At 38.4% G+C, this 12,164-nt stretch overlaps 1 protein-coding gene across 1 annotated transcript in view; it reads left to right on the top strand.

Annotated features, from left to right (window-relative positions):
- Positions 1–12,164, top strand: part of ULK2 (unc-51 like autophagy activating kinase 2) — a 241,121-nt gene that overhangs the window by 158,706 nt on the left and 70,251 nt on the right. Inside the window, exons 16-19 of the mRNA XM_007941497.2 lie at positions 1,304–1,384; positions 3,123–3,409; positions 3,796–3,983; positions 5,326–5,435. Coding sequence (XP_007939688.1) covers positions 1,304–1,384; positions 3,123–3,409; positions 3,796–3,983; positions 5,326–5,435 — 666 coding nt within the window. The remainder of the gene's footprint in view (positions 1–1,303; positions 1,385–3,122; positions 3,410–3,795; positions 3,984–5,325; positions 5,436–12,164) is intronic.

Below are 12,164 nucleotides of genomic sequence, written 5' to 3'. Positions count from 1 at the left end.
GAAAAGAAAACAAACCCACCCTGATCAACACCACTGGAGTAGTACTAAGATGAATAAGAATAAATCCTAGATGTAGGCAGAGAAAGAAGGGTTTAAATAGGCCCAGGAGCAATAACAACAACATCCGAAGCACCAAAACACCTGTTGCAATGGCTTTGAAGTCACTTTTAGCTATTGCAAATAGAATCTGGGCCCTCCTTCACCTCTGCAGCAGCCCCTGAGACATCTCCAAAGTCAAGGGCCAAACCTTATTGCCCTGAAAGAAAAGTTCAATCTTTAGGATTTAATCTCTGTCTGCTAATTTAATAACCTGGTCAATGCCCCTTCTTCTTTTTTTTTTTTTTTAAATTAAAATAACTCTGAGTTGTTACATTTTTTAATTTAATTATTTTTATTGTGATTTGGGTGTAAATTTACAGAGCAAATTCACTTTCCATACAGCAGCTAGTGCCCCTTCTTTTTATAGACAAAGGCATCTTACCTGTTTAAGCTTCCTGAAGGCTTCCAACTCTATTTCAGTGTTAGGTTAGAGATATAGGAGATTTATTACAGGAAATACCTCTGTGAATGATAAAAGGGGAGGGAGTGCAGGAGTAGGCAGGGAGACCCTTCAGAACACAATGCAAGACTGGCACCTGTGAAAGGAGAGGAGGAGGGGGATAAAGAATTGGGCATTTATGAAAGCAGCTGGGGGATAAAGGAGAACTGGGCAGAAAGTCTCAGACAGTAGCTCATTTTCAAGAAAATTTGGCCAGTTGGTGGGGCATCCCCAAGCACTAAGTTATCTGTTAGAATTCCCTGACCTGATTAGTTGAGTCTGAATTAGTACCCACACCATTCTCAGCCTTTGGCTGCCGCAGTCTGAAGGAAGCATGGCCTTGAGGCTAATGTGGTAGATTTAGAGGGCCTGCAGCTGGGCTGGCAGTCCACTGAGCTTCCTGTAGCAGGCTCTTGAGGAAGACCTGAGCCTTTCCAGGTCTTCCATAAGCCCCAGGCACTTCATCACTCTTTGTTCTATTTTTCTGTCTACATATACCTGTTGAAGACATTTAGTGATTTATGTGGTTTTCTTTCCTAATGATAACTGTTTCAAGGCAGGGTATGTCTTTTTTGTTTTGTTTCATTTTTCTAATCTTATGTGCCTGGCACCCAGCACACTGGTTGCTCACTAAATGTTAGTTGTACTAAATCTTTTCTAATTAAAATTTTATTAACTATGATATACTGTGCAATTTGTACATGGTGTTGCTTGCTTTCATCTTTTACTGATTTGAATAGTTTCTCCTTTCTCTGTCTTCCATAGTTGGTACCATTCCTGAGCAATTCAGTCAGTGCTGCTGTGGGCATCCTCAGGTCCATGAATCCAGGAGTAGAAACTCCTCAGGTAGGAGATTGTATTTGGTGTGTTAATAATTTTAATTTAGTGTAAATGGATGAGTTATGTTTTTCTAGTCTTATCAAAAGAATATTTTTAATATTAAAGATTTCCCCTCTTATCCTGTTCTTTTAGAATCTTGATCAAGTATGTTTTAGCATATCATATAGCTCCTTTTGAGTATATGGTTCCTTTTTGAACATAAGTTTCAGGAATTACTCAAGCTAAATTTTGGTTATTGTCATGCAGGTAATGAAAATCAGTCTTTAAAATGAAATTTCATTATTTTGATATATACTGTTGGTAGAAGCTACCAGTCAGCATCAGATAAAACAGAAATAGGGATGTTTATTTGTTTTATTATATGTAACACATACATGGTTATATATGTGTACATATATCTATGCATATTCATCTATGTATATATACTTGAAAAAAAACATTTTTATAAGTCACATTCTATTGTATGTGCATTTGAGGGGTAGGCCAATTAAAGGAATTTTGTGTTATTTAAAGAAGCATGCTCTTCTTAGTTTATATATACATATATATATATGTGTGTGTGTATATATATATATATATATATATATATATATATATTTTTTTTTTTTTTAATCTTAAATAACCTTCTCCAGGTCATAACATTGTGCAACCAATTTTTTTTTATTTCTGTAAGGAATAGAACCAAGTTTTGAAAAATTAAATACCAGGTTTGGAATGAGATTAAGCTACGCTTAATAGGTCAGTCACAGAGCTCCCATTGTTGTCTCTTTTTGGAAAGATAATGGTTAACTTACTAAAAATACTTGGATGTCTTAACATTATTGGTGGTAGTTTGGCTTTCAAGAAGCTCCAAAGAATTTATAATTGGAACGCAATGCTCAGTGGACCTTAGGTTGGCAGTGATATGTTTGTGCTGGGAAAGGGGCATTCTGTCCTCCACACTCATGCTCTGGTGTCTCCTCCTTAAATCTCCACTGCTATCAAGTTGATTCCAACTCATAGCACCCTTTGAGGACAGAGTAGAACTGCCCCATAGAGTTTCCAAAGCTGTAAATCTTTACAGAAGCAGACTGCCTCATCCTTATTCAACAGAGTAGCTAGTGGATTCGAACTGCTGACCTTTTGGTTAGCAGCCAAATGCTTTAACCACAAAGCCACTGGGTGCCTTCTTGAGAATCAAAGATATCTTTGGCCAAATGTTTTCTTTGTAGAAATCCAGGAAAGGTGTGTTATTTTTCTGATAGTTTTCCCCTTCATCTTACATAGTGGTTTTTTTTTTTTTTTTATTTGAATGAGGGTTATTCTGGGTTAGTTTGAAAGTTTCTTTTAGTTACTATGTCAGAACAGAGATATATTGATAAAGTCATATATTTTTTTAATAGAGTGGAAATCATATGTAGTGTGTTTGTTATTTTTATTAATTGTAACCATTAACTGTATTGTTCTCTTTGGTGCTAATCAGACCGTATACTAATCTGAGTTATTTGCAAGCTGCTGATAAAAACAGCTTATACACCTATCATCATGAAAGTCTGTCTTCTGAGAATACCAGAGACAATGTACTAACCATTGTTTTGTAATTTATACCCGAAAATAGTCTCTTACCAAGTGAATAATTTTTAAAATACCTTATGAAAAACAAAGCATACAACAGAATTCTCATTTTAAAAATTGTCTTTCATTCTTAAGAATTTGCTCTGTTCTTTTTCACTTTGAGTTAATATTACATTCATTTTCTTGGTAGGTTCTCCAGTGCCACAGACTCAATCACCACAGTCTCTCTTACTGGGCGCTAGACTGCAGAGCACCCCCACCCTCACCGACATCTATCAGAACAAACAGAAGCTCAGAAAGCAGCACTCTGACCCTGTGTGCCCCTCTCATGCCGGGGCTGGGTACAGCTACTCCCCTCAGCCCAGTCGGCCTGGCAGCCTGGGAGCCTCTCCCACCAAGCACATGGGATCCTCTCCACGGAGTTCTGACTGGTTCTTTAAAACTCCTTTACCAACAATCATTGGCTCTCCTACTAAGGTGTGTTAAACCCTTTTGTAGGTCATGAACTAGTAGAGTACTTTATGGAAAGGATTCATGATGAGAATAGCTGTAATTTAATGAGCACTTACTATGTACCAGGCATAGTGTAAGAACTTTACTTAGTGAAGAAAGCATTATCTCATTTATTCCTCAAAACAACACTCTGATGGTAGGTAATACTATTGTCCTTAGTAAACAGAAAAGGAAATTAGGACTTACAGAACTTAAATGCAGTATCAAAGGTCCACAGGCTCTAAGTAAAAGAGCCAATATTTGAATTCAGGTCTGACTGACTCCAAAGTCTATACTGACTACTCTGCCAAATAGCCTAAGAATTTTGCATACTTCATGCATCATATTAACTATTTTACATGTTTCTTTAGACCACTGCTCCTTTCAAAATCCCTAAAACGCAAGCGTCTTCCAACCTTTTAGCCTTGGTCACAAATCAAGGGCTGGTTGAAGGGCAGTGCAGAGATGCCAGTGACTCACAGGAATGCTCTCATTGCCTCTCAGTACAAGGAAGTGAGAGGGAGAGGGCTGAACAACAGAACAAAGCAATGTTTGGCAGGTAAGAGACTCAATTTTTTTCTAGCCTTAAACATGAAAACTGCAATGGCGTGTATAGTCCTGTCATAAAAACAGCTGGACCAAATTAGTAACTGGCTTGTGGCTTATAGTTCATGATATGAACAGCATACGTTTAGAATTTCTGAAAGCCACAGATGCTTCCTGTGATTGTGTAAATGAAGAGTTCTTCCTGACTTGAATATTCTGTTTCCTTTTTTTTTGTTTATTTTGATTATTGAAGTTTATCTCTACCCTGAATTACTTGGTATCTCTTATTTATCTCCTTTTGTCTCTGGCTTCTCATTTATGGCTTGGCTTAAGCAAATGTTTATATTTAAATATCTGAATTTTCTTTTCTTTTTAGGAAATGTGTTGTTATGTGTCATCGAATCAGTTCATGGTGACCTTATTTGTAACAGGATGAAACACTGCTGGCCCTATGCCATCCTCATAATTGGTGCTGTGTTTGACCTGTTACTGCAGCCATTGTGTCAGTCCATCTCACTGAGGGTCTTCCTCTTGTTCACTGACCCTGTCCTTTACCAAGCATGATGCCCTTCTGCGGGGACTGGTCTCTCCTCATAACATGTCCAGAGTATGTGAGACAAAATCTCACTGTCCTCACTTCTAAGGAACATTCTTCCAAGACAAATTTTCTGGCAGTCCCTGGTATATTCAATATTCTTTGCCAACACCAGAATTCAAAGGCATCAATTTTTCTTTACTTTTCCTTATTCATATCTAGCTTTCATATGCTTATGAGGTGTTTGAAAATACCATGGCTTGGGTCAGGTACACCTTAGTCCTCAGACTAACATCTTTGCTTTTTAACACTTTAAAGAAGTCTTTTGCAGCAGATTTGCCAAAGGCCATGCATTGCTTGATGTCTTGACTGCTATTTCCATGCGTGTTGATTGTGGATCTAAGTAAATTGCAATCTGTAACAGTGTCAATATTTTCTTCATTTATCATGATGTTACTTATCAGGAAAGGTGTGTATCAGGGTTGTATCTTTTCACTGTACTTGTTCAATCTGTATGCTGAGCCAATAATCTGAGAAGCTGGACTGTATGAAGAAGAACATGACGTAAGGATTGGAGGAAGACTCATTAACAATGTTTAATATGCAAATGACACAATCTTGCTTGCTGAAAGCAAAGAGGACTTGAAGCACTTACTGATGACAGTCGAAGACTTGAGTATGGATTATACCTCAACAGAAAGAAAACAGAAATCCTCACAACTGGGTATTAAGAACATCATGATAAACAAAAAAGATTGAAGTTGTCAGGGGTTTCATGTTAAGTGTACTTTCCCATTATTAACATCACTGTTCTTTTTAGATCTGTCAGTACAGGGAAATTATCAGATCAACAAGTAAAGACAACCTTAGGTGGGCATCTTCATCAGGGTAGCACAGACAGCTTAAATACGGAACGACCAATGGATATAGGTAAGAAATACCTGGTTTCTTCCTGAAAAATTAATTTGTTAGCATATACATAATTTTCTTACTACTGCTGTAACAAATTACCACAAATTTTGTGGCTTAAAATTATACAAATGTATTATTTTACAGTTCTGGAGGTCAGAGTTCCAGGGATAAGGGCATGAACTTTGGGGAGCCATTATTGTACTTTCCTGCTTCTTTTAACTTCTCATGAACCTGTCAACCCAATTGTCATTTTGTCTGCTTTCTCAGTAGCCCATCAAGACACATAGCTATTGCTTGTCTTGGGGGTTCAGTAGCTTGATACCAGCAATCATGCAGACAATGGCTGTGAGTTAGAAGGAATTCTGACTAAAAAATGTTTTATCAGTAGGATAATACTGGCCAGTTAACGTAAACACATATGCTCCTTAGCATTTCTTACACAGCAACAACAACAGCATACATACAGCAAGTGAATTCTTTTTTTTTTTTTTAACTTTTTATTGTGATTTGGTTAAAAATTTACAGAGCAAATTCATTTTCCGTACAGCAGTTCGTACACATTTTGTTTCATAACATATACTGCAATTCCCCACAGTGTAACTTCTCTTCCCACCTACTCCCTGTAGTTACCTCTTTCCTGTGTCCTTCTCGCCTATGCATTCCTGTGCTCTGAGCTGTCTCCCTGTGCAAATATTGCCCTTCTGTCCTCTCATGATTGATCATTCTAAGGAGTATATTTACCTGGTGTAAATGTTCACCTTATCTGCCTGTCTTTTGTTTGGCTGGAAGCCACAGTAGTGAGTTCAATTCCAGATCTGAAGGATAACTAGAGTCCATGGTCTCAGAGGTCTCACCAGGTGCTATCAGACCAGTAAACCTGGTCTTTTTTTTTAAATGATTTTTAGTTTTGTTCCACATTGTTCTCCCAGTCTATCCAGAATCTCCTGCACTGATCTCTTTCTGAGTGGTTGACAGTGGTAGTTGGGCACCATCTAGTTCTTCTGGTCTCAAGGTCATATGGGCTGAGGTTTGCATGATCCACTAAACCCTTGGACTAATTGTTTCCGTGTATCTTTGGCTTTCTTTATTCTTCTTTGCCGTGGATGAGGAGAGACCCATTGTTGCATCTAGATGGCTGCTTGCAGGTTTTTAAGACCCTAGTCACTCACTACTTACCAAAGTAGGATGGAGAAAAATGATTTTGTGTAGTCTCTTACGCCAGTGGAGATTAATGTCCCCTGTGACCATGCTCCCGAGTCCACGGGTCCAACAACTTGCTCCATCACGGTGGTTGGCTGCTGCTAAGAAGTTACCATAACTTTTCCTGTTAGTTCTGTTTATATAGACATTCTTACAGCATATACAGATACATATGTAGAAATATTATCTGCCAGCCTTATATATGGTCATGAGTATATTCCCTTTTGCCTAGAGAGAGGATTTTGTGAGGATTTTTGTGATCATTCAGCCTGTGTACCCATCTGTTTATCCGTAGATTAATGTTTGTTATCACTGACAATACAGTGTCATATATGTAAAAGTACTTATCTTTGTTGTATGTATTGTTGTTGTTGTTAGGTGCTGTTGAGTTATCTTCAACTCATAGTGACCCTATGCACAGCAAAACAAGATACTGCCCAGTCTTTTGCCAGCCTCACGATCTTGTTATACCTGAGCCCATTTTTGCAGCCACTGTGTTTATCCATCTTGTTGAGGGTCTTTCCCCTTTTTTGTTAACTCTCCACTTTACCAAGCATGATATCCTTCTCCAGGGAATGGTTCCTTCTGACAACATGACCAAAGTAGGTGAGACAAAGGCTGGCCATTCTTGCTTCCAAGGAGCATTACTAGCTGCACATCTTCCAGGACATTTTTGTTAGTCCTTTTAGCAGACCATGATACTCTTAGCATTCTTCTCCAGCACCACAACTCAAAAGTATTAGCTCTTCTTAGGTCTTCCTTATTCATTGTCCAGCTCTGACATGCATAAGAGACGATTGAAAATACCATGGCTTGTGTTAGTTGCACCTTAGTCTTCAAGGAGAAATCTTTGATCTTCATCACTTGGAAGAGGTCTTTTGCAGCAGATTTGTCCAATGCAGTACAGTATCTGATGTGTTGACTATTGCTTCCATTGGTGTTGATTGTAGAAAAAAGTAATATGAAGTCCTTGATAACTTCAATCTTTTTTCTCCATCCATAATGAAATTGTTTGTTAGGCCAGTTGTAAGGATTTTTGTTTTCTTAATATTGAGGTATAATCCATACTGCAGACTGTAGTCTTCAGTCTTCATCGGTAAGTGCTTCAAGTCATCCTCCCTTTCAGCAAGGAAAGTTGTGTCATCTGTGTATCACAGGTTGTTAATGAGTCTTCCTGCATTTCTGATGCCACATTCTTCTTCATATAGTCCAGCTTCTCGGATTATTTGCTCAGCATACAGATTGAATAAGCATGGTGAAAAAAATACAACCCTGACACATTCCTTTCTTGATTTTAAACCATGTGGTGTCCCCTTGTTCTGTTCAAATGACAGCCTCCTGATCTATGTACAGGTTTCTCATGGGTACAATAATGTGTTCTGGAATTCCCATTCTTCTCAACAATGTTATCCATAATTTGTTATGATCCACACAATCAAATGCTTTTGTATAGTTAGTAAAACATCTTTCTGGGTCTTCCATTAAGATGGAGGAATAGGCAGACAAGCAACACAGACCCTCTTTAACAAAGAAAAGAAAAGCCAATTGACAGATATAGAAGATAATCCTGGAGCCCTGAGCTTTGAGAGGAACTATACAGAAGTGGATTAGGCACCAACTAGTGGAAAAACCTGAACGAAAACAGTGAGTACAGAGACGGTCAGAGCTGCAGACTTCAGCTACTCTGATGAGACCAACATCCTGAATATTTCCAAGTGGTGTTGGGACCTGAGAATTGACCTAAAGATCAGTGCTGGTCACCAAGGGCTGCAGGGATGACTGCGCTGGTTGCCTATGACTAAGAAGGGAAACAAGCAAGGAAGAAGACAACCTGAGCTGTGGGCTTTCTGCTGTCCGGAGGGCGAGACCATTTTGATTGTTGACATGGCGCTGCCATTTTGAATGTTTGTAAGTGGCAGCCATTTTGGATATTTAAAGTGACCGAGGGTGCAGCCATTTTGAATGCTTACAACCAGTGGACATTTTGGATATTTAAAGTGACTGAGGGTGCAGCCATTTTGAATCTTTATGAGTGGCAACCATTTTGAATTTTAAAGTGATAGCATTCTCATTCAGATTCCGGGGACCTAAGAATAGGCTCTGTTTGCCAAGGTCAGCAGGGATATATGAGAGGCTCACAACAGGAAAGGAGACAGGTGGTGAGTTTATAAGTGCTGTCAACTAGGGAATGAGGAGCACAGTACTCTGTTTTCTTAGATAATATACAAACAAAAACAAAATGAAAATTGTGGGCAAGTCGCTCCAACATACAATCACCAATTAAATATAAACACAGAAATGCCACAATGCCTCAGAGACAACAGAGCATCGCCATCCACACAAAGAAGCAAGATAAAACAGGGGAAACAAGGGACCAGGATACAGACCCAAAATACATCTCTGAGGAAGATGCAGCATTGGAACTCCTTGATTAGAAATTCAAAAGAATTATATTTCGGTATCTTCAGTGAATTGAGAGACAGATCAAGGAAAACACAGAGAAAACCCTAGAACAATTTCAAAAGACAATATAAGAACAAAATGACAAAATAAATGAAAAATTAGAAATGATACAAAATCTACACACAGAAATCCAGAAGATACTACTACTAAATTTTCAGAAATAGATGAGACATTGAATGGGCAAAGGAGCAGAATTGAATTGATGGAAGACAGAATTAGGGAAATTGAAGGCAAATACCTGGACACTTCTTTGAAAGGGGAAAAATCAGAAAAACAATAAAAAAAAAAAATGAAGGAAGCCTAAGGTTCATGTGGAATACCATCAAAAGGAATAACCTATGTGTAATGGGAATTCCAGAACAGGAAGAGAAATGAAACTACAGAGAAAATTGTCTTAAGATTTTTTTTGGAGGAGAATTTTCCTGGTATGAGGATCTATCCATTCAGGAAGTCCAATGAACCGCAAACAGGATAGACCCCAAAAGAAAATCACCCAGACAAATCATCATCAAACTTACCAAAACCAAAGACAAAGAAAGAATTATGAGAGCAGCATAGGAAAAACGAAAAGTTACCTACAAGGGGTAGCCGATAAGACTAAACTCGGATTTCTTGTCAGAAACTACACAGGTGAGAAGACAATGGGATGGTATATATAAAACACTGAAAGAGAAAAGTTCCAACCAAGAATTATGTACCCAGCAAAATTGTCCCTCAAATATGATGGTGAAATCAGGACATTTCCAGATAAGCAGAAATTAAGGGAATTTGTTAAAAACCAGACCAACCTTGCCAGAGATGCTAAAGGGTGCCCTTTGGACAGAGAAGCAACAACAGCCAACAACTGACCATTAACACACATGATTATATAGCCCAGAAACCAACCCAGCTATGGAAGTATCCAAAGTAAGGAAGCTTACAAGATTATAAACAGGGAACCAAAGACATCAATTGACAAATAAGGACAACTAGAGGACAAAAAGAGGGAAAAAACTGCATCATTACAGAACTTCTAGATGGTAGGGAAGTCAAGACAACTACAGGATAGAATGGACTGTTCTAAACTTGGGAAGAAAACTGTAAATCACAGGGTAACCTCAAAGAAAAATGATAAACCTTCACATCACAAAAGAGGACCACATAAATACTCAGCAAATACTAAAACAATAGTAATAAAGGAAGTGATAACACGATTCATAAACAAAACAAGCCCAGCATAGAAAATTATATGGAACAAAGAAAGTGACACCACAAAAAAGCATGTAACAAAAATGACAGCAACAAATTCATATTTGCCAATAATTACATATCTGACAAGGGACTTATTTCTAAGATTTATAGTGGAAGAGTAGATGACCAAACTATGGTGCATACACATAATAGAATGCTATGCAGCACTAAAGAATAATGTATAGTCTGCAAAACACCTCATAATATGGATGAACTTGGAGGACCTTATGCTGAGAGAAATAAGTCAGTCAGAGAGAGACAAATATAGTATTAGTTCGTTGTTGTGGAGTGTGATCGTTATGTTGTGTGTAAACTTAGCTGGGCCTGGTTTACTGGCTGGGCAGCTGGTGGTAGTTATTCCCCATGATGAGACTGGCGATCAACTCCATGGTGGGATCTACCACGAGCAGCTGAGTAGCTGCTTTTGGGATGTGGTCTGCTTCCTGTATATAAGGAGAAGCCTTGGAAATGGTTCTAGATTACGGCACACCTGGACCCTGCATGTAGCCATGTCTTTGTTGAGCAGCCTGCCATGCTCTGCCAACCTTGGGACTTACAATAGACTTGAATCAATGGCCTGCCATGTGGTTTTGTAACATTGGGACTGTGCCTTTTTATTTGTCAACCTTGGGTTTTTCAGCCTCAGCAGCCAGCAGCTATCCAAGTGAAGAAACGCCTCTAGTGGGCTGGGAACAGGAAGCAGAGCTGGACCCCAAGGTTGAGGAGCTTTCACCCAGCGCCTAGAGTTTGGCACTTTGAACTTGGACTTAAAGCCTTTAAATTGTAAGAATAAACTCCTGTTTGTTAAGGTCATCCCATTTGTGGTGTATTTCTTGCCAGAGTGGCACTAGGTAACCAGAACATGGAGGGTCAAGGAAAGGTTTATATATGGAGGGAAACTTTCTATGTTGGTTTCCAGAATTGGGAGGGGAGTAGAGGGAACACTGCAAAAAAGAAGAAAAAAATGCATTGACCCATGTCACTTTAGATTTGTGTATTTCACTGTACATAAATTATATTTCAATAAAAATGTATTTAAAAAAATCTTTCTGATATCCTTTGTTTTGAGCCAAGTGACATCTAACATCACTTCTGATATCCCTTGTTCTACATCCTCTTCTGAATCCAGTTTGCATTTCTGGAAGCTGTCTATCAATATACTGCTATAACTATTTTTAAATTATCTTCAGTAAGATTTTACTTAAATGTGATTTTAATGATACTGTTTGATAATTTCCACATCCTGTTACCCATATGAATCTCTTCCAGTCAGTTGGCCAGGTAGCTGTCTTCCAAATCTCTTGGCATAGTTGAGTGTGTGCCTCCAGTGCAGCATCCGTTTGTTAAAACATCTCAATGAGTGTTCCACCAATTCCTGGAGCCTTTTTCTTTGCTAGTTCTTTCAGTGCAGCTTTGACTTCTTCCTTCAGTACCATTGGTTCTTGATCATATGCCACCTCCTGAAGTGGATGAACATAAACCAGTTCTTTTTGGGACAGTGACTCTGTGTATTCCTTCCATCTTCTTTTGAGGTTTCCTGCATCATTCAATATTCTGCCCATACGATCTTGCAGTATTACAATTTGCAACTTAAATTTTTTCCTGAATTCTTTTAGCTGGAGAAATGCTGAGTGTGTTCTTCCCTTTTGGTTTTCTAACTCCAGGTCTTTGCACATTTCATTATAATAATTGGCTTTGTCTGCCCAAGCTGCTCTTTGAAATCCTCTGTTCACTGTTTTATCCCATCATTTCTTCCATTTGCTTTATATTCTCCACTCAAGGGCAAGTTTCAGAATCTCTTCTGACATCAATTTTGGTCTTTTCTTACTTTCCTGTCTTTTTTTTTTTTTTTTT

Source organism: Orycteropus afer, unplaced genomic scaffold (assembly GCF_000298275.1).
Source record: "Orycteropus afer afer isolate SDZICR_OR568_19922 unplaced genomic scaffold, OryAfe1.0 scaffold00080, whole genome shotgun sequence".
NCBI lineage: Eukaryota > Metazoa > Chordata > Mammalia > Tubulidentata > Orycteropodidae > Orycteropus > Orycteropus afer.
This window is presented reverse-complemented; position numbering and strand designations above follow the sequence as displayed.